Source organism: Scatophagus argus, chromosome 14 (assembly GCF_020382885.2).
Source record: "Scatophagus argus isolate fScaArg1 chromosome 14, fScaArg1.pri, whole genome shotgun sequence".
Classification (NCBI taxonomy): Eukaryota; Metazoa; Chordata; class Actinopteri; family Scatophagidae; genus Scatophagus; species Scatophagus argus.
The window spans coordinates 16862288-16883912 of NC_058506.1; the positions used below are offsets into that span (position 1 = coordinate 16862288).

Genomic DNA, 21625 nt, shown 5'->3' on the forward strand with positions numbered 1-21625 from the left:
ATCACACATAAGTGTTAATATGGAATATAATTAATGTGTGAGGCAGTGTAGTTTTTATTATTATATTTATTATTTATTTTATTTATTTATTATTATTATTATTTTTTTCCTCTTGTACACATAGTTGAGTTTATTTTACACTCTCAAACAGTAAAAAAACGTCAATCATTTATAAACTTTACATGCCAGAAACTGATAAGTTCAAATATTGCCCATTTACTGCTATTTTACTAGAACAGAAGAAAATACACTGCAGTAATAATCTGTTAGCGTGAAAGGAAGAAGTGATCATTTTAAAATGCCATAAAACTCTCTTCATGTACTGCATATACTCAGCAGACAGTGAACAGGATTCATGTGTGCTTTGTCATACATGTAACTTCAAACACTTTGACATACAGTAATTAAAAGTAGAATTACTGACTTTAAAACATTCTCAAAATCACACTAATGGGGCTAAATGCAATCAGCTGCCTTGACTCTTCCATGCTTTCATCTGCTCATGTCCATCCTTTTTTTTTAGAATAAAGGTGAGGAAAAACAAACACTGAGAGAGAAATTGTGCCACACACATTGCATTTTTGCACATTCACTAAAAATCACAGTACGGCAAGTGTACAGTGTGGGCCTCAGTCTGTGGTACAGCTTGCAGCAAGGACAGTAACCCAAAGACTAAACTGCAGTCTATCATCACCCCCTGCTGCTCAGCTCTGATATTCCATGAGATGTTTGTAAGTTTATGAGAAATATTATAGTTGACAAAGGCTGCAGTGCAGGTTGACGTTTCAAGTTTCAAGACCCAAAAAATAAAGAAAAGTTTTCATTTTCAATTTTCTTTTTTTTTTTTTCTTTGCTTGTCTTGGACCTTAAATAGGTCACGTCGGAGCCCCGCTGCCATGTAACCTCATCAAACTGGTGGACGTTCCTGAGAAGAACTACTTTGCCTCTAAGGGAGAGGGAGAGGTAAGCAGCTTTATGTACAGTATGTACACATGTGTACATGTACACAGTATCCACATACATCAGAGGGCTAACTGTAAGCTCGTGTTGCAATGATGCTTTGACTTGAATTTCAATTCAGTTTATTTATATGGCGCCAAATCCCGACACACTTGTCTCATGACACTTTAGAGCAGGTCTGGACCAATTGTCCTAATATGGCAAGATATTTATTCAAAAATGTTTGCTAGAGTAGAAAAGTTTTTAGCTAAGGGCTGACATGCAAGATATGAGAAATAAAAGTTTCACTGTGCATTTAATGGCACTGAATCTAGAAGAACATACAGTTTTTATACAAATAAAAAAGTGTTATGTTTTTCAGACTTTTAAAAACCTGTGTTGGTGTCTATGCAGGAGATACAGTGTGTTTGTTAAACCTCTGACCTCCACCCCTTTCCACCTGTAATCTCCCATCAAGGTCTGTGTGAAGGGACCAAACGTGTTTAAGGGCTACCTCAAAGACCCGGAGAGGACGGCCGAGACGTTGGACGCAGACGGCTGGCTTCACACCGGAGACATCGGCAAATGGCTACCTGTATGTACATACATCTCACATCAGGCTCCATTATTATGCATAATAAGTAAGTATATTAATCAACCTCTGCTCTCTTGCAGAACGGCACGCTGAAGATCATTGACAGGAAGAAGCACATCTTCAAGTTGGCACAAGGCGAGTACATCTCCCCTGAGAAGATTGAGAACATCTACATCAGGAGTCAACCTGTGGCGCAGCTCTATGTTCATGGAGATAGTCTGCAGGTAAGAATATTAACACAGTTAGCTGTCTACGTTGGTGCTCATTTTAAGCAGAATTAGTAACACAGTCTTTTAATTTTTTTTCCTCTCATGTTTCTATTTGCTCTTTCCAGTCATGTTTGGTGGGAATTGTGGTCCCTGACCCTGAGGTCATGCCTGAATGGGCCAAGAAGAAAGGCATATTAGGCACTTACAAGGACCTCTGTAAAAACACGGTCGGTGGCGCACGGCTGAAACGCTTCAAAATGCTGTCAATAACATACTGAGAGAACTGAAGAATTGCACAGAGGATGACTTTCTTTTTTTGTCAACAGGAATTAAAGAAGGCAATCCTTGAAGATTTGGTGCGTCTGGGCAAGGCCAGTGGTCTCCACTCCTTTGAGCAGGTAGGTAGACAGTTATATGGTTAGGGTAGAGGCCAAAACAGCCAATCTTTATCTTATATTTAGAAAGCGTCTAAAACATCCTTGGTCTTAAAGCTACTGTAAGTAAAGTAATATAACCAAAGAAACTTGCATTCACTTGAGGGAGACTCTCACGAACATCTCTTCTATTCTTTTCCATTTCCCTTTTCAAGGTGAAGAACATCTACATCCACAACGAGATGTTTTCCATTGAAAACGGCCTCCTAACGCCAACACTAAAGGCTAAGAGGCCGGAGCTCAAAGAGTTCTTCAAGGAGAAGATTGACAAGCTCTACAGCAGCATCTCCATGTGAAGGCCTGCAGACCTCATTTTCCATCGATCTACTTTGATTAGTGATCTGCAGTGGGATAAGGATGTGACACCTGAGGCTTAACCTTCTATGGGAGAGCAAAGCCAAACCTGGTCCTACTGTAGACTATTTAAAATGCCTAAATTAAAAACAAAGCAAAGAACAAAGTGAAATACACATTGTTGTGTGAATTTTTATGTATGCAGTTATTATGTCATAATTACATGAAAGCGTAGCGCGCATTCAGTCACATTTGTGATTGACTTGATCCGTTTTATGGACTAAAAACAAAACGCACAGTGGGATCTTTGTGGCCCAGTTCTCGTTAAGTGTCGATGCTTGCTTGGAGTTGTCGCGGTGGATAAGATAATGCTAAGAAATGGCCGCACAGTGGGTGGCTAAAACTGATGGGCTGAATGAATGTGCTAAGTGCTTAATGTTACTTACTACTACTCACAGTCAGCTGTCACTGTCACTTTTCTTCTGGAAACACAACTAAGAGAGAAGAAAAATTACAGGATGAGGTTGCCCCCAGCTGGGCAACTTTGAAATTCAATACACTTTTTTTTTTGTGATGTGTTTTGTGATTTTAAATGAAAATACATGTCACAATGAAAAACAATTTGATTAAGCGGCAAAATTTAAGTAACACTAAATGCATACAGAAAAGAGAAAGAGAAATGCGCATAACAATGGCCATAATTCACAATATTTCTTTGTTTTGTTTGTTTCAATTTCGACATTTTAAATCTTCCATACGTTGCTACCTGCTGTCCACCCAAACAAACCACCAAATGCTCTGTCCCCAGCACGAGAAATCCATCAGCACTTCTACGATGAGCAATCCGTTCCTCCTTCCTGTCAATCTGCTTCTCTTCCTCTCCTCCATCAGTTTAATCCTACCAGCCAAATACAACCTGAAATCCACAGTTGTACAAAACCAAGCGTGACTTCTTTGTGTATAGTGTAGATCAAGGAAATGTCTACATCTGTGATAACTCTGACACCTGGTGGGACAGAAATGGACTTTATGCTCAGTGGAAAACAAGAGATTTTCATTGGATTGAACAAGCTGCTGACATCCCTTAGCAGGGCTTGATAAATCTCCTCTCATCTGACGCAATGAGAATTAAACTTATGTTCAGTACAGACATTAAGCAGTAAGACCAAAACCAAGAAGGCCCTGCTTGAGGCCTAAATTAAAATAATAAGGTAGGGAGAGTAGCAGCTTCTGTCTTAAAAGTCATTGCTGTCCACACTGCTCCATGTGGGGCATTTGAATGTTTGAGCCACATCCAAATCACAGTTCCTGTCATGTATTCGCTGATTCATCAGGTCATCTCCACGTGGCTGTGATCAGCATATTAGCATGCATGCTCAAGGTTCGCACTCTGCGCCCGGTTCAATCGCATCTTCCTTTACACCCATCTTTGCACAAGGAGTATGTCAGGAAAATGACAAAAAAAAGAAGAAATAATACAAAACCAGGGCTCAGGGCAATGCATGCAGTTTGCCCTGCAATGCTGGGACCATTAGCATTTGACTTGAAAAGTATTTCTTTGTGGCCATTAATAGCAGGTTGTATGCAGCTGCTCACAGCCACTACTGCTATTACAAGGCTTTGTAAGTATGGCAAAGCAAATGAATTCCACTCACTGAAGGAAAACAGAATAACTATCAAACTTCAAACAAGAGAGACACGTTTTTTGGAGGGTTACACGTAGAAATATTGTATAGGCTTTTTAAGTTGATTACCGTCCCAAAGCATAAACAATGTGGATGTACATACATGAGGACAGCTAGAAGTAAGCATATTTATTAAATCAATGGTTTGAATGGATTTTTTCTCTCTTTTTGCGTGTAGTAAGATGAATTGTACTTATTTATTTATCTATCCTGCTGTAAAATGGAATCAGCACCATATCCTTGCAATGATTGAGTGCAGAAATAGGAGTGAGGGAGGGTGGGGAATAGGACATGGGCAATGAAATAAAAGATATTCTGGAATGATTTTAAACTGGTGTCTTGTTCTGCTATTTGCATGCATGTTTGATTTTTATTTTTACTAGCATCTCACCTGACAGTGGTATAAAAAAAACTGTTTTCTGGAAAAAAAATACTCCTCATCATCATTTGTTAAGGTAGAAATACCAGTGCCATTATGTAAAAATACTTAATTACTTGTAAAAATCCTTAAGAAGTAATCCTTAAAAGTACAGAAGTAATACGAACTAATTTTAAGTACTTTATATACAGTTATGATATTTAGTCCAGTGCTTCCAAACCTGGTGGTCAATGAGTGACAACTAAAGTCTGACCAGGAGATGATGAGTGGGTCAGAATCAAAGATGAGTTCTGCAACAGAAATGTGTGCATTTTTAAATTTATGACTTTATATATGACTTGAATATTTATTTATTTTTTTGATTGGTCAAATAAAAGTTAAGCCTAAGCCAATTATTTAAAAAAAGGAATTCATCTGAGAAGTCTAAATGGGAAATAACTTGTAAACATATGAAACATGGCAAAAATACATTTTTTTAAATACGTTTAGTTGAATTGTCATGTCTTTAGCTTAATTTAATTTTTGATCTGACAAGTAACTGCTAACTCAAGCCATCAGATAAAGAGCAATGGAGTAAAAAGTGCAATATTTCCTTCTGAAAAGTAGTGGACCAGAAGTATATAGTAGCATAAAATGGAAATACTCATTTCAAAGTACCTCAAAGGAAGCCACAGTGCTGGAGTAAATATACTTTCCAACACTGCACATGAGAAAGCTAACAGTTTTGTTTCTAAAACGAGTATTTAAAGTTACTACGTTAATATGGTCGTTTGTTATAATTTAATGTGTGCTTAATTTTTAAAATTGACATTTAACCTTTCAATGTTGTTTTACTAATTACTCTCCGCGACCACTAGAGGGCAGTGAGCACTTAAAAGAGTCTACGTTCAGGACAGCTGTCCAACATCACCAAGCCTGACGTGGTACCCCTGGTGGTTTACTTTAAAGGTCCTTAAATCTTTGAAATTAATTTTAAAAAAATTTACAGGAGGAAGTATTGTCTTTTATACGGATTTATATCGTCATCAGCAGTTGATTGGTAGATTGAGGGCAGGTGTGCTCAGTTGCTAAGGAACACAGAGGGAACTGTGTCAATATGACACATTTAGCTCGGTGTGATAAGGACGCTTCTTTTAACGTTGGGACGTTTTTAAAAAATTAACGTAACTCGGATGTCAGTTTAATGAATCGGAAATGAGCCGGTTCAAGCGTCGAGCAAGACGAGACAGCGGATTACCTAACAAGCGAGATACACCCGTGAAAACAGCACTGAGCAGACGAGGCAGTAAGAACACACACCTACACACAAATCACCTTTAGCACATTGGAAGTGAGGTACTTTATAAGAGGTGCGGTGGTGCGCCTATGATATGCACCTTAACTCTTATTTCTCTGAGCTTTTATACTAACTTGCACTTTACATGAATTTAATTGTGAAATCAAATGATCAGCATCACTTTCCCAGCATTGTTTTGGTTTTTAACAGCTGGAGATCTGTAGACGTTAAACCCACTGTGATGTAGCCTTTTACTGTCCCGTTCAGCTGCATGTAGCTGCTGTCCCCTTTACAGCCCTTCTCGAAACTTTTCAGACTTCAAGAGATTTCTGCCCAACAAGCATTATGAAACGCTTCCAGAAGAACCTGATGGGAGGGAGATTAATGGCAGACCAACCAAACCAGTATTGGTGGGTATTCTGATTAGTAAATATGTATTTAGATGTATGGATACCTGTTCTCTTCATATCGTATACTGACATTCATAAAGCACTTTCCTATTATAGGGATGTCAGATAAAATATGAAGTGTAATGTGTATGAGAATTAAAGCGTTTTGAACACTCTGAGACATTTTACCGCAGCTGCTTTATCGCTCTGTTGTATGTGGGTCTCGTCCTTCTGGGGTTTTCATTCCAGCCTGTTTGCCAAGGTTCCTCGAACTTTTTGTTTTTGAAACTTTCTTCTCATTTTTCATGTCCATGCTTCACAGGCTGGCGTCACGCCCGTCCGCTGCAGATCTGCGTTACGCTCGAGCAGCCCTGCACTTGCTGAGAAACCCAGAGGAAAAGCTGTTTGGCCCGCCGCAGCAGCTGATGGAGTATCTGGCCACCAAGCGTCACCAGCAGGCCACACTCCCGACGCAGGGGCTTTTAAAGGTGGTGAAGTGCAAGCAGCAAACTGCAGAGCAGCGACTTTGGAAAGCATCAGCTCTCCCTGCATGGAGTCAGATACAACTTTCAGCTCTTTTGATGATGATGATGAGGAGGAAGAAGAGTGTTACTCCAGCAGCAGCAGCCTTCCCTCTCCGGAGATCTTCAGAAAAGAGAACTACGGTGTGTGTGTGTGTGTACATTTTTGTATATCCTGTATATCCTTTTTTTAAAAACACAAATCTGTTCTCTTTCCAGTGGAAACGCCGACTTTCACCGTTCACGAAGAGCTGCCGGCTCTCCATCTTCACGTAAAAAACTCCACCTTGCTGGATGCGAGCCACGCCGAGAGCATCCACATGCATCACCTCCCCAACCTTTCTACCATCATTGGTAACAGTGCGGAAAACTAGATGTCTTGAAGAAGTGTGGTCGGTACAGTTTCACTGCGTGGGGAATTTGTTTTTAACTGCACTCAGTAATTATTTGACGTTAACATAATTTCAAGGTAACCTAAGAAATGGGATTCAAGTTTTAAGCACATTAATAAAAAAAGAAATTAGATATAATGATCATACAAGCGCATCAATTGTCTTGGCCTTTTTGATTACAATTTGAAACATATTTGCAGTTGATAAATTGTAGCTTCTGGTGAGTTCTGAGAAATACATGAAATTATATTTTAGGTGTTGAAAAGTGCACACTGTTATTTGCAGTGTGTTTTCAGTTTCATGATGCTGTTATGCTTTTACAATTCGTAAAAGCTTGTGTTTCGGAAAGAAAATGTACTCTGATAGCAGAAAAAATAATGAATATAATACAATTTTCCACTAAATCTCTGTTTGCAGACGCCTCGAGTATTCTTGCTGAAAACAACTGTGAGCTCAAGTGAGTTTGTTGTGCACAAATTGGACCCTCAAAGGGAATCAAATATGCTCACAATCATACACGACCAGAACTGGTTCAGTCGTTGTACTTTTTTCTTTGAAGCCAACACAGGGGAGCTGAAACTGAGACCAAAACATGCAATGACTCATCTAAATCAGGTGAGGACTCAGTAATCTAGATGTTTGCATAATCCCCTAATGAGCCAACTAAACAATAATCTCTTTTAATGTTTTTTTTAAAAAAGAGTTAAGATCATTTTTAGTGTGGTATGTATTGCATTAAGCACATATTCTTTACAATTAAGGTTATTCATAATCAGTAATTTTGTGTTTTTTAATCCTCAATCTGTAGACAAAACCTTCAAGCTGAAAACCACACCAAAAGTAAGAAAGTCACCCAGCTATCTAAAATATGATGTCGACAGTTTTATCTTTGCTCAAATAAAACATTAGAGGTATGGTGATCATGGCCAAATGTATTTTTACTCCCTCAGCTCACAAACAGAAGGCCAATTCTGTGCAAGAAGAAGGTATGGTTCAAAAGCCCCATGACTGTCGAGACCTGCGAAGCAAAACACACCCCAGCTGCCAAATCAACCATTCACGATGCCGGTGAGCCAGTCCAGACGTCCAGCCTGGCCGAGCAGATGAAGCTTAACGCAGACACGTCCAGAGCAGGTGAAGTCAGTCCTAAAGAGGCATCACCGCTGACGGTGAGGTTGAAAAAGTCTGTCAACGGCAACCCGCAGAAAGCCAAGTTCTTTGACTTCACCAGCGACGGCGACAGGGATGCGTTCTTTCAGAGGATGAGGGAAAGGTGTGCCAAACTCAGAGGCGCTCCTTTATTTCCTCTCACGGCTGCCAACACAGAGACTCTTCTGTCCTCAAGACAAAATACTGTGTTCAAAGACGTGGGGTTACTCTCATAATGGATCAAAGATGGTCTGGGTGTGAAATATCCCTTAAAGGAGCAGTCTGTGTGTTCTTCGAAACTCAGTGCGACACAAGCGTATGAGACTAATTGTCTAAATATCTCGAATGTAAAATGAAAATATATATTTAGTGCATTTTAAAGAGAATAATTCAAAAGTTTGTCACATTGTGCTATGTATGCCAGTGCCTACAGACCCCAAACTGTGCAAACATGGTGTAAGCAGCCTTTTAACTTAAATGACCTCTCAGCCTGACACTTATTGAATACATATTTTTGTGGAAAGGCACATTTCCATGCACTGTTTTTGCACAAAAAACAGGTGTTTGGTGCAAAATGACCACTAGATGTCAGACCTGTATTTTCTTAAATAGTAATCTTTCCTCTTCTCCTGATCCTGTGATTATTTTTCGGTTTTATATGTGAAACATCGTGTTGCATTGTGTTATTTCTTTACGTATTTTAATGTCCTTTTTTTGTCGTAGTGCCGTAAGAAATTAATATAAATGCCTAACGTAAGCTAAATGTAAAGTCAAGATGTAAGTTTATTTTAGGTGTCTTTTCGTGTTTTTCCTATATGTCTTTGAGTCACTTCTGTCTGCAAATTTTACACATTTTTTTTTTGATCGTCAGAAAATAAAATTCCAAAATAAATAAAGCTACATTAAATATATAAATAATTCGTTCTTATTGAATACCCTTCTGTGTTTGTCAGCCCAGTTCTGGCTTTTGCACTTAACTGCTTCCTCAAATGTGTTTTTCAGTGATCACCGACCTTGTCTGGCGAGCAGCTTAGCAGTTAGCGCTTGTATGATTTCAGTGAATAATTTTCATGCTGTCACGACTCCCGACAAAACATCAACACAGCGAATCCACTGACCACGTGGTACCGGGCCAAAAATACCAGCCAATCAGGTATTTTATAATAGCAGCAACGTCCTATCAGCCAATCAGAAAAATGTAGTGGGTTACCAAGCAGCTCCCGTGACTAATGCCTGTCATATGACTGTGACACCCATGGAGACAGTTACAACGATCAAGATTTGCTCTTGGATTTGAAAAGAAAAAGAGACCTTCTGTACCGACTTTATTTTGGTACAAAATGCCTCCGACTCTTTTCCAGAAACTTTTCAACAAGAGAAATGCATTTTCTTCGCCGCCCCCGAGATGTAGCAAAGAGGACCCAGCTTTCAGGTATCTATTTGTGTGTGTGTGTGTGCGTGTGCTTCTGGTTTGTGTGTAACGTTTTACGTGTGTAGCCCAGCGTTATTTATGACTTGCGCTATGGCGTCTGGAAGCATGACAGAGTTGCGTGTGTTTTGAACTCGCAAGTACTTTCCAGATCAACGCTGTGTAGTATTTAAAAACAATAATAACATGAAACTGGTGTAGCAGCGTGCAGGCAGACGTGGGGTACGTGTTGTGCCTGTTAGCTAATATGCTAACGCTAGCTATGAGACGGTAGCGCGGCTGCTGCACGCGCTGTCTCCTGTTGGGACTCGGCTCACTTCGTTAGCCACCACTTTTCGCTCGTTAACTCGTGCGCTGTTGATAATAAAGTGATAAAAAGTTGATCACAGACGCAACGCTTTCCCGCTTCCTGCAGTGTTTCACAAAGAGCTAACCGAGAAGTTGCTGAAGCAGTGTCCTGCTTTCTCCTTTGTCTCCCTCGTGTGTCCCCCTTTGTGTTTCTGTGGTAACAGTAGCTAAGCCTGCGTGGTTGCAAGAAAACAACAAACGAGCCGTGGCGGTACAGTCACACTCTTTTGCCGGTTATCTTGAGCTATAGCACCGATAACTTGGGGGCAAAGTACAGCTGGCTTCGTTACTGTACTCATCGCCAGTTCCGTCACACAGAAGAAGAGGACACAATGTGCTCTGCGTTGGAAGCACATGTGATCTCTTCAGTCGGTCACTGATGACAGACAGATCCGCGCCACACCGGGGATCAGCTTCCGTAGACGGACTATAGTCTGGGGATGCACCATGTTTAAAATCAATATAATCGCTTGTTTATGACGCGGCTGATAAGGATGTTTGTAGCTTTTAAGTAAATGGCATCACACGTGCGTTTCACACCGATGATGACCAGCATAAACGAAATACAGTATGTCCTGAAAATAGCTTGGAACCCCGGAACTTGTGTAAACTACACAAATACCATGGCACACTGTATCTAGTTTACATCAGGGATGCAAGACGATGACAGCACACCGAGCGGTGCACTGGTTGAGTATGTTTCACATCCACGAAAGCAGGCGAACAAGCGTGCAAAACATACATATTAAACGTTAATTTTTATCCTTAAAGCTCTCATTTGAACACAATGCGGCACGTAGTCGCATTGAGCAAAATTGTGATCTGACTTGCAAAGCAGCCCTTGCCCAATTTGTCACGATATTTTGCATCCGTGGCAGATGCTGCTGGTTTTCTAATGGACTAACTGTAATGAGGGTAGATGATGTGAAGAATTGTCTAAGCTTACAGAACATCCAGGACGTCCATGCAGGTAAATTATGTCATGTAATCTTACTAAGTGCTTGCTGTTAAATATGCTAAGGCAGAATTCAGCCTGACTCAGTAATGCATCAATGAGCTGGTCAGTAGGATACTCTATTCTCCCTGAGTTCATATGCAGTTTCCCTGTGTATGTTCCTACCCGCGTTCTGGGTCAGGGTCAGGTCTGCCACCAAGGGGAAAGTGCTGTTTTTAGTTTTAAATACACTTGCATTGGAAAATGTTTCTCTGTGCTGGTCACCCGTGGCGGATATATTTATCAGTGGACCAGAAAGCTCACCTCCTCGTGGTGTTACTTGCACTTTGGCCCTAATGTGTGCCAACGCACGTTCCATGGCCATAAAGGTGCCCTGCCTCCTCCTTGCTTGTTTGTGTGTGTGTGCGTGGCTGGCTGGCATCAATCCTAGGGCAAACAGACAGACAGCAGGCGTTTCTGTTAACTCAGTGGTCAGCTGTGCTCTTCATACCTCTGGCATGAGTTCCCCATTCATCAGGCATTAATTGCTCTGGAGAGGCCAGAACTGTGACAAGACAAAGACAAGGAGAAGGAGCGATGGATGGAGAGGACACTTTGGTGGTAGCAAGAATATGCTAGAATACATCATTTAGGTTGTAAGTGATACTGGGTGAGAGAAAAGTGGCAAATTGGGGGGGGTTGTTTTTAAAGGGAAGAAGAGAACATCTACGCGACAGTGTTAAAGTAGAGGATCAAATGAGTGGATCAAATTAGATGAAACGAAGAGGTGGGAATTCCAGAGGTCTGTGAAGGCCCTGGCTGATGGGAGAGTGGAAAAATAATGAAAAAGGGAGAGTTTTGGTGGTCGGGATGAGCAGGATGAGGTATGACTGGAGACCACTAACAGAGGTGGACTGCTGAGATGGTGTGGACAGTATTCGGAGATTCGGCTAAGGATGAATCTCTTTAAAACTGCATCTGACCTACCTGCTTTGTATTTGTTTGCACTCAAGGCTGCTTGTGTAAGAGAGCAGATATTATGAATCAAGCTGGCTGGGTATGGCCGTTTCAAATGAGATTTTGAAGACGCCCGCTTGAACACCTCAGGGCAGGTTGTCCCAGAATAATGTTGCTTTTAATGAAGATAATAGAAAAATACACACTTAAGTCAGAGCTCCCTTCATCTTTTAGTAATTAAATCTCAGTCTGGCTCTTGACTTAGTAGAGCAACACCGATATATCAGAAGGTCCAGTGATATAAGCTAATGTTCATTTGACATTAATAGATAAGGGGAACAAAGTAAACCACTGATTTAAGCTCTCTTTTTTAAAAAAAATACAGATATCACTATAGGGATTAGCCCAAGGGGATGATGAATAAAGGTTTTTGAAAAGTGGTTGATAATGCATCACCCAGAGCTCTGCCACAGCACAGCACTGTCCCCTCCAGAATACCACAGAGGGCAGCAGGTTGGCTGACCCTGGGAGGAAAGCCTAAAAAGCTTCTCCTGTTTCCCTGTCTGCAGCACTTGACAAGGGACAGCATACTGTACATTACACTGAGAGCTCTTGGCTCATCTCCTACCCAGTCGGAGGCCTGATCATCAGCCAGTAGCTTTGTCCTACCCACCCACAGCCAGACTGCTTGTCCTGGCTGCCCCCCCTCAAAACACCGCCGCCACCACCACCACTGCAGTCTGCTGAGGAAACTTCATTCTTGACCCGGGCCATATATCTCAGTATAGCTGTGTTTGACAGAGCAGGGGAAGGGTGTGGTTGCCAGCTTTTTTTTTTTTTTTTACAATTTTTATGAAAATTATGCCTGAAAGAAAAGTGTTTTTTCTTACTTTTCATATGAATGACATGATACAAATACAAAGTATTTCATCCTGAATGTTGTTAGTAAAAACTGTTGTTTTTGCTGTTTAAAGCCACTGTCTTTTGTCTCTGTGAAAATGTAGCATTTTTGTACATAATTACATAATTTTTTACATAATTCATTTTATGCATTATCTAGGTTCACATTGCAAATTTGAAATAAAAATTAAATTTAATCAGTCATATTTAATGAGTACACATCACATGCCTAGATGGAACATATCTCAGAGTACCCCCCCCCCCCCCCTCCGTGAAAATGTGTGACGTTGCAGAACAAAATTTTACACAGCATCGGATACATTTATAGCAATACTTTTTTTTCCTGGTAGTTTACAGGAGAAGTAGTGTCTCGGGTTCCCGATTGGCGTGGTGTCCTTCTTTCACTGCGCACTTTCATAACTCGGTGTGTCATGTGAGGCTTTCATCAATCTCAAGCTGTCATGTTTGTAGGACGATCACATGGCTGCTTTCTCACTCACTGGCATAAAGCTGTGAGTTGGATAAGTAGTGTGTGTGTGTGTGTGTGTGTGTGTGTGTGTGTGTGTCTGCTTGCCTCACACTCAGTATTTTTGCTACTTGTGCATATTTAAAGTATGTTAGTTCGGCGGATTCATGTATGTTGTAGCTTTGCATTGCAAGCCTGTTGTCTTGTGTGTGTGTGTGTGCGCGTGAACACTGCAGGCCTGTCAGGCTTCTGTAAGGACGGCGGCTGTCATCAGGTTCCTATCAGGGCTATTTTGAGTGGCCACATTTGGGCTTCTCAGAAGTGCAGGGTCATGGTAAAGATATAGTTTTACTTAAAAGGTGCACACACATCATACACATGCAGCAGTGTTCTAGTGGGTGTTAGTGTGTCAGCTTAACATCTAGTTAGGCCTGCATGTCCTCTTACTTTGAGAAGACATCAGCTTAAGCACTGCTAGACACTGTTGTGTTCCTGTCAGGTTTTTTGTTGGTTTATGTTGACTGGTTGGTTGTTAGGCCTTTCTAGATTATAGTAAGGTCTATGAGCATGCCAGCGCATGACAAATTGTGAAAATGAAGAACTTGCTCAACCAAATCTAGTCTGTATTTTGTGATGACTTTATGTGGTTTCCACAATTCCCCAGCATCACAATAATCACCAAGTGTTTGCTGGTGATCAGTTTTCACAGCTAATGCTGATACATGATACGAGGACAGCGGGAGCTCACAAGAAGGGCAGAGATACATTGCTAAACATACTACGGTCTGCAGTGTAGTCAGCTGTTAAAAAATAATGTCTTGGTCCAGAGTCTATTATATTTTTATCCTGTCTTCTGTCCCAACATTTATGTGTATTTGTTTTCACTGGGATTACCCCAGTTAAAAATGGGTCCCCCCAGAGCATGATAAGGTACTTTTTCATTATAACTTTCATCAAAAGGAATATGGCATGTTGACTGTTTTTTTTTGTTGTTGTTGTTTGACCTTGAAGGTTAATTTAAGAATGAAAAGCCTTAACATGCAACCCCAAGTAAATCACAAAGCCCTCATCAGCACCGGATGGCACTGATAACAAGCAGCATGATTAGCTGGTCTGCTGAAAGCCAAACCAAAAAGTCACATCACCTAATTAGCCTACTTTCAGCCTTTAGATTATAAAGATGAAAAAAGAGAGAAATGACAGGAAGGGGGGGGTTGTTTGACAGGGTTGTTTGACAGAGAGGCAGGATGTGTTGACTGACAGCCTTATCACTTTGCTTTAAGGCTGAGCAATTAATCATGTCTGTCACATGACACTTTGATTGCTAAATGCAGCGGAAAGGAAATATAAGTTTAATTTGCACGGGTAATGCTTGTCTCACTTGTCATATTATGAAGGTTCTTCATCTTGGGAGTAAAAATGAACTTAGCACCGATCGATTGATTTGTGGGTGGCTGTCACCACTCCTGTTCAGCTTGATGATACCATCATGTCGTCCTTTGTGAGGCACAGTCATACTCTCATCGCTCCCCCCCCTGTCATGGGTTGCTTATTCAGAAGAAGTTGTGACACAGGAGTGAGCCATAGTGTACACATAGTCATTAGATACACACACACACACACACACACACACACACACACACAAAAACACACAGTGTGAACCTGTAAAACACTAAACCACACTAGCAAAGAGTAACACCATTATTTTCTGTATACAGTGTTTTATGTAAAGTGGAATCTCTAGGTTTGCTTGTGTCTGTCGTCTTGGACTCCTTCTGACTCTGAAAGCGTACACCTTGACATCGGCCTCTGGCTATACGAGTTCCCTCAGTCAACCGGCTGATGTTTGACTGCGTTGTAATTGTGAACTCAGTGGCCTGCGGCTGCTGCATCTTCACCCAGTCAGAATCATGTGATTGCTGGAATGCAGAAGTCCTGAATGCAGCGTAGCCAGCAGAGAGACCAGCAGGTATGCAGGTAGTCAGGTGCTTTGGGCCAGCTCTTTTGAGGGAGTTTCCGCTGATGAGAGTTTAGTCGGAGCAAAACATGATCAGGTCAAGAAAGTGCAGTGCTTGTGTGGGTGTGGCGAAGCATATGCTGGCTTGTGTTTCACCCTCTACAAACAGGGACTTGGCCACTCCAGCAGCAAATGAGTGTTCTCTCTCTGAGGCTGTATCAGCCTGTAGCATTTCACATCTGCACCACTCTCTACATGGGAGGTTTCACATTTATCAACCAGGCAGACCTTGGGAAGTAATAGTCCGTTGTGAGAATGTACGTGCAGAAGGTTCCCCTATAAGAGTAGAGATAACTGAAAGATTAGATGGTGATTGCTGATCTCCCGTGTAGCTCTAGTGATGCATACCCAGTAGTAGTCATGCACTTCTGTCATGGGAACATAGCATGACTACACAGAAAACGCTACAGCTTGTAGACAACAGTGCTGATACTCAGACATGTCTATTAATTGAATGCATTGGACTTGCGATACATGCAGAGACTGATGTGAAGCATGTAACTAAATACACAGATGCCAGCGTCGTGGTCAGTTTCGCAGTGTTGCAGTGCAGGGTCCCTTTCCAACAGGTCACCTCGGCTGTCATCACCTTCAGAGCAGATTCCCTTAATGGAAAACTAGCCTTGCTTGATCCAGACTGTAATGTGATGGTGATGCACTGATATCGATGTAGTCTTTTAGATGACAGGTGTACAGAAAAACGGCATGAAATTGTCCATAACAATACTGTGTCTTGGTTTGAGGACAAGCTGCTGAAACGTCTGTCACACATGGCCGGAAAAACGTCACACAGCTTGGACTGAGGGGATATTTATGTAACTGTCTCTGTGTCTCCGACAAACACGAACACACACACCCACACACACACACACGCACACACACGACATGCACAGATGTCCCAGTGGCAGTGGAGAGAGAGAGCGAGGGCTCTTTGAGGTCAGTAAGTAGGCTGATGTTAGACTGACTGCAGACAGGGAAACTTGACTGCTTTGCTGTGACCTTTATCAGTACACACTTTAGACAGGAACAGCTATGGGTGCTTTTGCTCCACTGTGACAGACTTTATATCACTGCCAGATATTTAGGTTATTCATTGAGCCTGGACAGATTAAACTTGTATCATTAATGACACCTATGCCTTTACCTTGGAGTACAGGGTATTGGAAAGGGGAGGGTTTCAGCCACCATCTCGTTGGCATTAATTTGTAAAAATGAGTGAAAATGCCACTTATGCGTCACATTTGAAACATCTTTCACTTCAGTGGTATAATCATTTGACGCAGCAGTAGAAAACCCTTATCTCTTAACCACAGTCAGAGAGCAGGAACTCGTAGTCGATCTGTGATGGTAAAAGTTTCAGTTCTCCCTTCTCCTCACTTTCTTGCTATTGCTGCAGACTTCAATAAGCAGTGACAAACCTGACCACTATCCGCTATCCACGAAGAAGAATTAAAAGAGTCACTTACAAGAGTCTGGTTTCTTTAAGCTATTTGTTTCCCTGCTCTTTCTTCAAAGGCTTATTTAAATTTACTGGAGAAGAAAAGATGGAAAGAAGGCGAGAGGGAGCACAATGGAGAGAGGGAAAAAAAAAAAGAATGGGATTAAGAAACAACACACAAACAAATCCCCGCCGTCACTCTGTTATCACTGGCGCTTTCTGGCAGTCAGCGGTCCGGGCTCGCTGCTGTTGCTGCCTCTGTACTGTCCAGCACACACAGTGCTCCTGCGATCACCTGACAGTCTCATGTTGTTGTGTGAATTTAGTTCACTGCTATTCTTAGACCCTGCTTTGGCTGAGAGAGGAGAGGAGAGGAGAGGAGAGAAGACAGAGGAATAGAAAGAGAGGGAGAGGGCTGGGGAAATACTGGCAGTCTCGCAATGATGCCCAGGTAGGATTCGGTAATGTTTAACCGGGCTTACATGCATCCAAGTGGGCATGTGTGTTGGTCAAAGGAGCCTTGAGAACAGAGCTTGTGTTGTGGTTTGCTTGCAGTTTTGCTTTCCGCCTGCTTTCAGCCAGACAGCGCTTGCAGTTTTAAGCACTGGACGTTGCAAGAATAATGACAGATTGATTTTTGTCATTCGAGGTCAATGATATATAATGAAGAATTTTTGTGTTTTGGATACAAAACAACCTGTGTGTTTGTGTGTGTGTGTGTGTTTGGGTGGAGCAGTAGTTTAAAGAGTTTCTGTTTTGCATGTCTGTGATCTCAGATCTGATAACCTTTGTTAAGGAAGTTAGTGAATCATTTAAATAAAACAGTCAAGGCCCTGCTTGTGATATTTTTTGTCATTTAGACATGTAGGCTAAATAAAACTCCCAGGGATTTTCTTGTAAGATCAACAGGTTGTTCAAGGAAGTGAACAATGAATACATGCAAGTGTCTCTGTGCGTGTGTTTGAGTCATTTTTGGATTCAGACAAACGAGATTAAAGCAGTACAAGTATGTAACAGTCATGAGGTCATGTGCCGCTTTTATGAATGACTCTCCTCTCTTCTGTCAACGCTGTGACTGTCACAAGCTCACTGATGGGATACTTCCTCCTTTGCTCTCGCCTTTCTTTCAAATGTCTTTCTGTTTACCGCAAATGTTTTTCCATCCTTGTTTTCCCTGCTCCGTTTTCTCATTATCCAAGTTTAATTCTTGGTTTTTCTCTCCATCTAAGATCAATGTTAGCTTCTCTTTTCTGTTGTTGTGCACAGCCTTTGTTCTTTGTCTCCGCTCTGCTCTTGTTGTGAACCCCCATCTTTATTTTTTGCTCCTTTTTTCCTTGCTTTCTGAAATTTTTTTTTCCTAACATTAATAAAGCGTCTCCCTCTCCGTTTTGCAGTCTTTCTGGCTTTTTCTCCTGTGTTTATTGTTTTCTTCTTCGCATCTCTCTGTCTGTGATTTCCTTCTGTTATGCTTTAAACAAAGGGAACAGTGAGTTTGGTGTCAAACTATGCAGATCGTCTCTGGGCTGATCCGAAAAAAAAACACATTATCTTATTTTTGCAGTAGTTGCCACCAGAAAATGAACAACACAATGTTCAGAGCAAGGTTAAATTTTGTTCACTCACATGTATATTAGAATAGTAAATATTGGCTTTTTTTCCTCAATGGGAGATCATAGCAGAGGTTTTCATAAGTGTTGGCCGTCGGCTGAGTGGCCAGACATTAAAACATTTCAGGCCGATTGATTTCAGTGTGTTTTAAGTCGCATCCTGATCATTTTAACACTAACACTTTATCTTTTCATCAGATGAAGTCATTGGATATCAACATGTTAAGTTATCAGAGAAACAAGATCAGCTAATTGTAGCAGCAATTCGGCTCGTGGTTAAACTTTTTCCAGCTGAGCTACATGTAGAAGTCTGTCTCAGTGTGTTGAACACCACTGATGAGGAACATCATACTGGACTGTAAGTTAGCTCAGGGGTATACAGCATAACATTAAATGTCTCTGGATCGCTACGTGAGAGAGCTAACTGTTCCAACGTCTTTTTCGAGACCTTGTAAATTAAATCCAGAATGATAAATCGGACACTGAATGTGAGTATTTATTCTTTTTTTTCCGTTTAAGCTACAGTTATTGTTGTTAGCATAGTTGGTAGCTGGTAATCCCATGATGCCTTGGTTGAACATCAAAGTGTCCTGACTTGTCAGTCGTCTCCCTGCTCCCCCGTTGCTACAACCCTAGCTAAAATCTGAACACACTTAAAGCTAGCAGCAAAGTCAAATTTATAAATAAATCAGTCATGAAAGGCTTTGGTCCAATTGCATGGAGGCATGTGACATACTAAGAGGGTTACCTGATGTGTAATCTCATCTTACACACAAGTCTATGAGCTGAACATCAGCCCAGCCCCATACAATGCAATTTGAGCTTATTTTGTAGGTTAGGCAGGCATTACATCACCCATTTAGTGCCCAGACTGAGTAAGAGGTCTTGTCTCTAGCCCTTGGACAGGAGTCAGCAGGAAAAACCTGAAGTTTTGTTTGTTTGTTTTTTTTTGTAATCAATCAAGTAATCAAACGTTAATTTCATTAATTCTTTGTCTTGGCAAAGGAGCAGAAGAACAAAAGATAAGCCAATCACCAGTGGAGCAGTACTTTAATCGCGTTCAACCCTTGAAAACTTTGGATGTTGAGTGATCAATCGCCAACACATCTCTGTATTGTTCTAAAAGCAGTGCAAGATGACTGCGATGTGACAGTTGTATGAATCAAACGTAAAACCCACAACTTTGGCCAGACACTTTATTTCTTGAGAATAGTGTCACAAAGCCTATGAGTGAAATACCAGTATCCTTTTTGAACTATGCAGAGAGAATTTGCAGCAGTTCCTCTGATAATAAACATCAGCAAACGAAACATGTTTTTGGTGAGTTTGTGGGTACAGTGTGTGAGTGTGTAAGAGGTCAGTAATGAACAGATGAGTTGATATTATTAAATATAGGAAGACAGGTATAATTATGTATGAGTGAGACAGAGGTGTCTGTCTGCTGAACCCCCCCACAGATACAGTGGAAATGTTCTTCAGCAAGTTTCAGCACGCATGCATGCAGTGCAATGCGGCTGCTCTCAAGGCCCCATCTGACAAATGACTTTGCCTCAACAAGTTAACACTGCAGCAGGTTGTAGCACGACTCACCCCCTCCACCACCACACACACACACACACACACACACACACCCCCCTCCCCGGTCCCGCTTCGCTGCAAGACCGCACTGTTTTGCCTCCAAGAATGCTGGTCATACCTTGACACCAGTGTTTGGTAAATAGCAGCTCACATGCATGGAACGATACACATAGACTTTCTCTTTCGCACAGGCAGAACTGTATACTAACACAAAGGTGTTTCCTGTCCTGTTTCCCTGACCAACAGTTTAAATGCTGCTTTTGAGTGCGGGCTTGTGTGTGTGTGTGCACGCACACGCGTGCAGTGTTTTGTTGACAAGTGAAATGGGCTTAGCTGTTCCTTTTCCACCCCTCCCCACCAATCCATTTACTGTAAACACTTGTGTTTAGGGACCCTCCCCACTCCCCAATAAAAGGCTATAATTAGGCCCAGCTCCGTGTCCATCTGCCTGAGCCATCTATCCATCGTCGACTGTCTATCTGCTGGCTCAGTCCCCTGTCATCTTTATAGCCCCTACTAAATCATCCTGGGGACAGTTTCCCCAGATGCTGAGGTGACTGCCAGAGCCCCGGGAAGTGTGCTTGTACCCACAGTGAGATGCATCAACATCCTTTACTGTATTACCTGAGATGGCTAGCATTAATAAGATGAGCTGAATGAAACCACAAGTTACCTAGCAACGGCCATGGACCGGAGGCTGCCAGTGAAAACAGCTTAACTGTTACTTAACGGCTGAACATTGCTTCCTGCCAGCAGCATTGTACCACTTCTAAAGTCTATTACAGTTTAAAATGTAATGCTTCAAAACTCACTTCCACTGTTTTTCAGTGACTCACCTTGAGTTGCTCTAAGGATGGTTTTTAGTAATTTGAACAGCCACAGTTTACTCGATTAGTCATTGACTAACGAATGAACAGTCAAAATGAAACTTTGACTCCAGGTGTGCAGAAGACAAGCAAACAATCCACCAACTGTCATCGAATATTGATTTAGAGGTTGCTAAATTCTAGCACAGATAAATCCCTGACATCTCCTTTTTTCCAGCTGAGCCATGAGCACTTTAAACTACTGAACTGTGTTCTCATTTAGGATCCCATTCCTCATTGTAAGCAGCTGATAGATTAAATGTGTGCAGGTCCGATGCTGCAAATAGACAGTAGTACAATTTGAAAGATAATTGAATTTCGGAAACAGAAAAAGAATGATGCAGGATGTCTTCACTCTACAATTATATACAGAATGAAACTCGTTGCCTTGAGTCAAGTTTTAATAGTGACTCTAGTGACTCTCATCTAACAGAGCTGCAGCCTTTAGTTACAATGCGTGACTGACGTGCAACTTTATGAATGTACTGCAGAGAGCAGCTGCAAAAAGTATGGCACTGGCATATATTCCCTGAAGTGTCTTCAGTAGCTTTTTGTTTTCTGGGTACGCAGTAAATCTGTAGTGGTGGGTGGGTAGTAGGCTGTCTTGGCTTAGCCTGTCTTTGTTGCTCCCCACTCATTTAGGTATGAGATGGATGAATGGTAGCTGTGGCATGGAGTCTGTTGGCTCTGCCATGACCACTGGTAGGGATTACGGAAGATTTTTTTTTTTTTTTTTTAATCTTGCTAGTTCATCATTTCTACCCCAAGCCAGTTTTCTAGTCATATGCATATCTGGAAGATACCATACAGAAAATAGGAGCTT

General features: G+C 41.5%; 3 protein-coding genes across 8 annotated transcripts in view; all 3 read left to right on the forward strand.

Annotated features, from left to right (window-relative positions):
• The window catches only part of acsl6 (acyl-CoA synthetase long chain family member 6), a 34158-nt gene extending 31515 nt beyond the window's left edge, over positions 1-2643 (forward strand). For all 4 annotated transcript variants that reach the window (XM_046409903.1, XM_046409900.1, XM_046409902.1 and 1 more), the window contains exons 16-21: positions 875-963; positions 1418-1534; positions 1615-1758; positions 1869-1970; positions 2070-2141; positions 2333-2643. In XM_046409903.1, the coding sequence (XP_046265859.1) occupies positions 875-963; positions 1418-1534; positions 1615-1758; positions 1869-1970; positions 2070-2141; positions 2333-2473 (665 nt within the window). In that variant the 3' untranslated portion in view covers positions 2474-2643. The remainder of the gene's footprint in view (positions 1-874; positions 964-1417; positions 1535-1614; positions 1759-1868; positions 1971-2069; positions 2142-2332) is intronic.
• Positions 2644-5417: 2774 nt separating this feature from the next.
• Positions 5418-9162, forward strand: LOC124070219. Its single transcript, XM_046409904.1, has 8 exons — positions 5418-5820; positions 6127-6221; positions 6523-6865; positions 6941-7075; positions 7531-7570; positions 7673-7728; positions 7922-7953; positions 8064-9162. The coding sequence occupies exons 1-8, from the start codon at positions 5730-5732 to the stop codon at positions 8496-8498; spliced, it is 1227 nt and encodes a 408-aa protein (XP_046265860.1). The 5' UTR covers positions 5418-5729; the 3' UTR covers positions 8499-9162.
• A 316-nt stretch (positions 9163-9478) lies between these two features.
• fnip1 (folliculin interacting protein 1) overlaps positions 9479-21625 on the forward strand; it is a 37997-nt gene continuing 25850 nt past the window's right edge. For 2 of the 3 annotated variants that reach the window (XM_046409896.1, XM_046409898.1), the window contains exon 1: positions 9479-9694. In XM_046409896.1, the coding sequence (XP_046265852.1) occupies positions 9603-9694 (92 nt within the window). In that variant the 5' untranslated portion in view covers positions 9479-9602. Of the gene's footprint in view, positions 9695-13388; positions 17203-21625 lie in introns of those variants that run through there. The other variant, XM_046409897.1, reaches the window with a different exon arrangement.

Excerpts from the sequence above, each read along its gene's own strand:
- LOC124070219 (XM_046409904.1), top strand. The coding sequence starts at position 5,730 with ATGAGCCGGTTCAAGCGTCGAGCAAGACGAGACAGCGGATTACCTAAC. Across the intron at positions 6,222-6,522 it reads GACCAACCAAACCAGTATTG|GCTGGCGTCACGCCCGTCCG; the intron begins GTGGGTATTCTG and ends CATGCTTCACAG. Across the intron at positions 7,729-7,921 it reads CAATGACTCATCTAAATCAG|ACAAAACCTTCAAGCTGAAA; the intron begins GTGAGGACTCAG and ends CTCAATCTGTAG.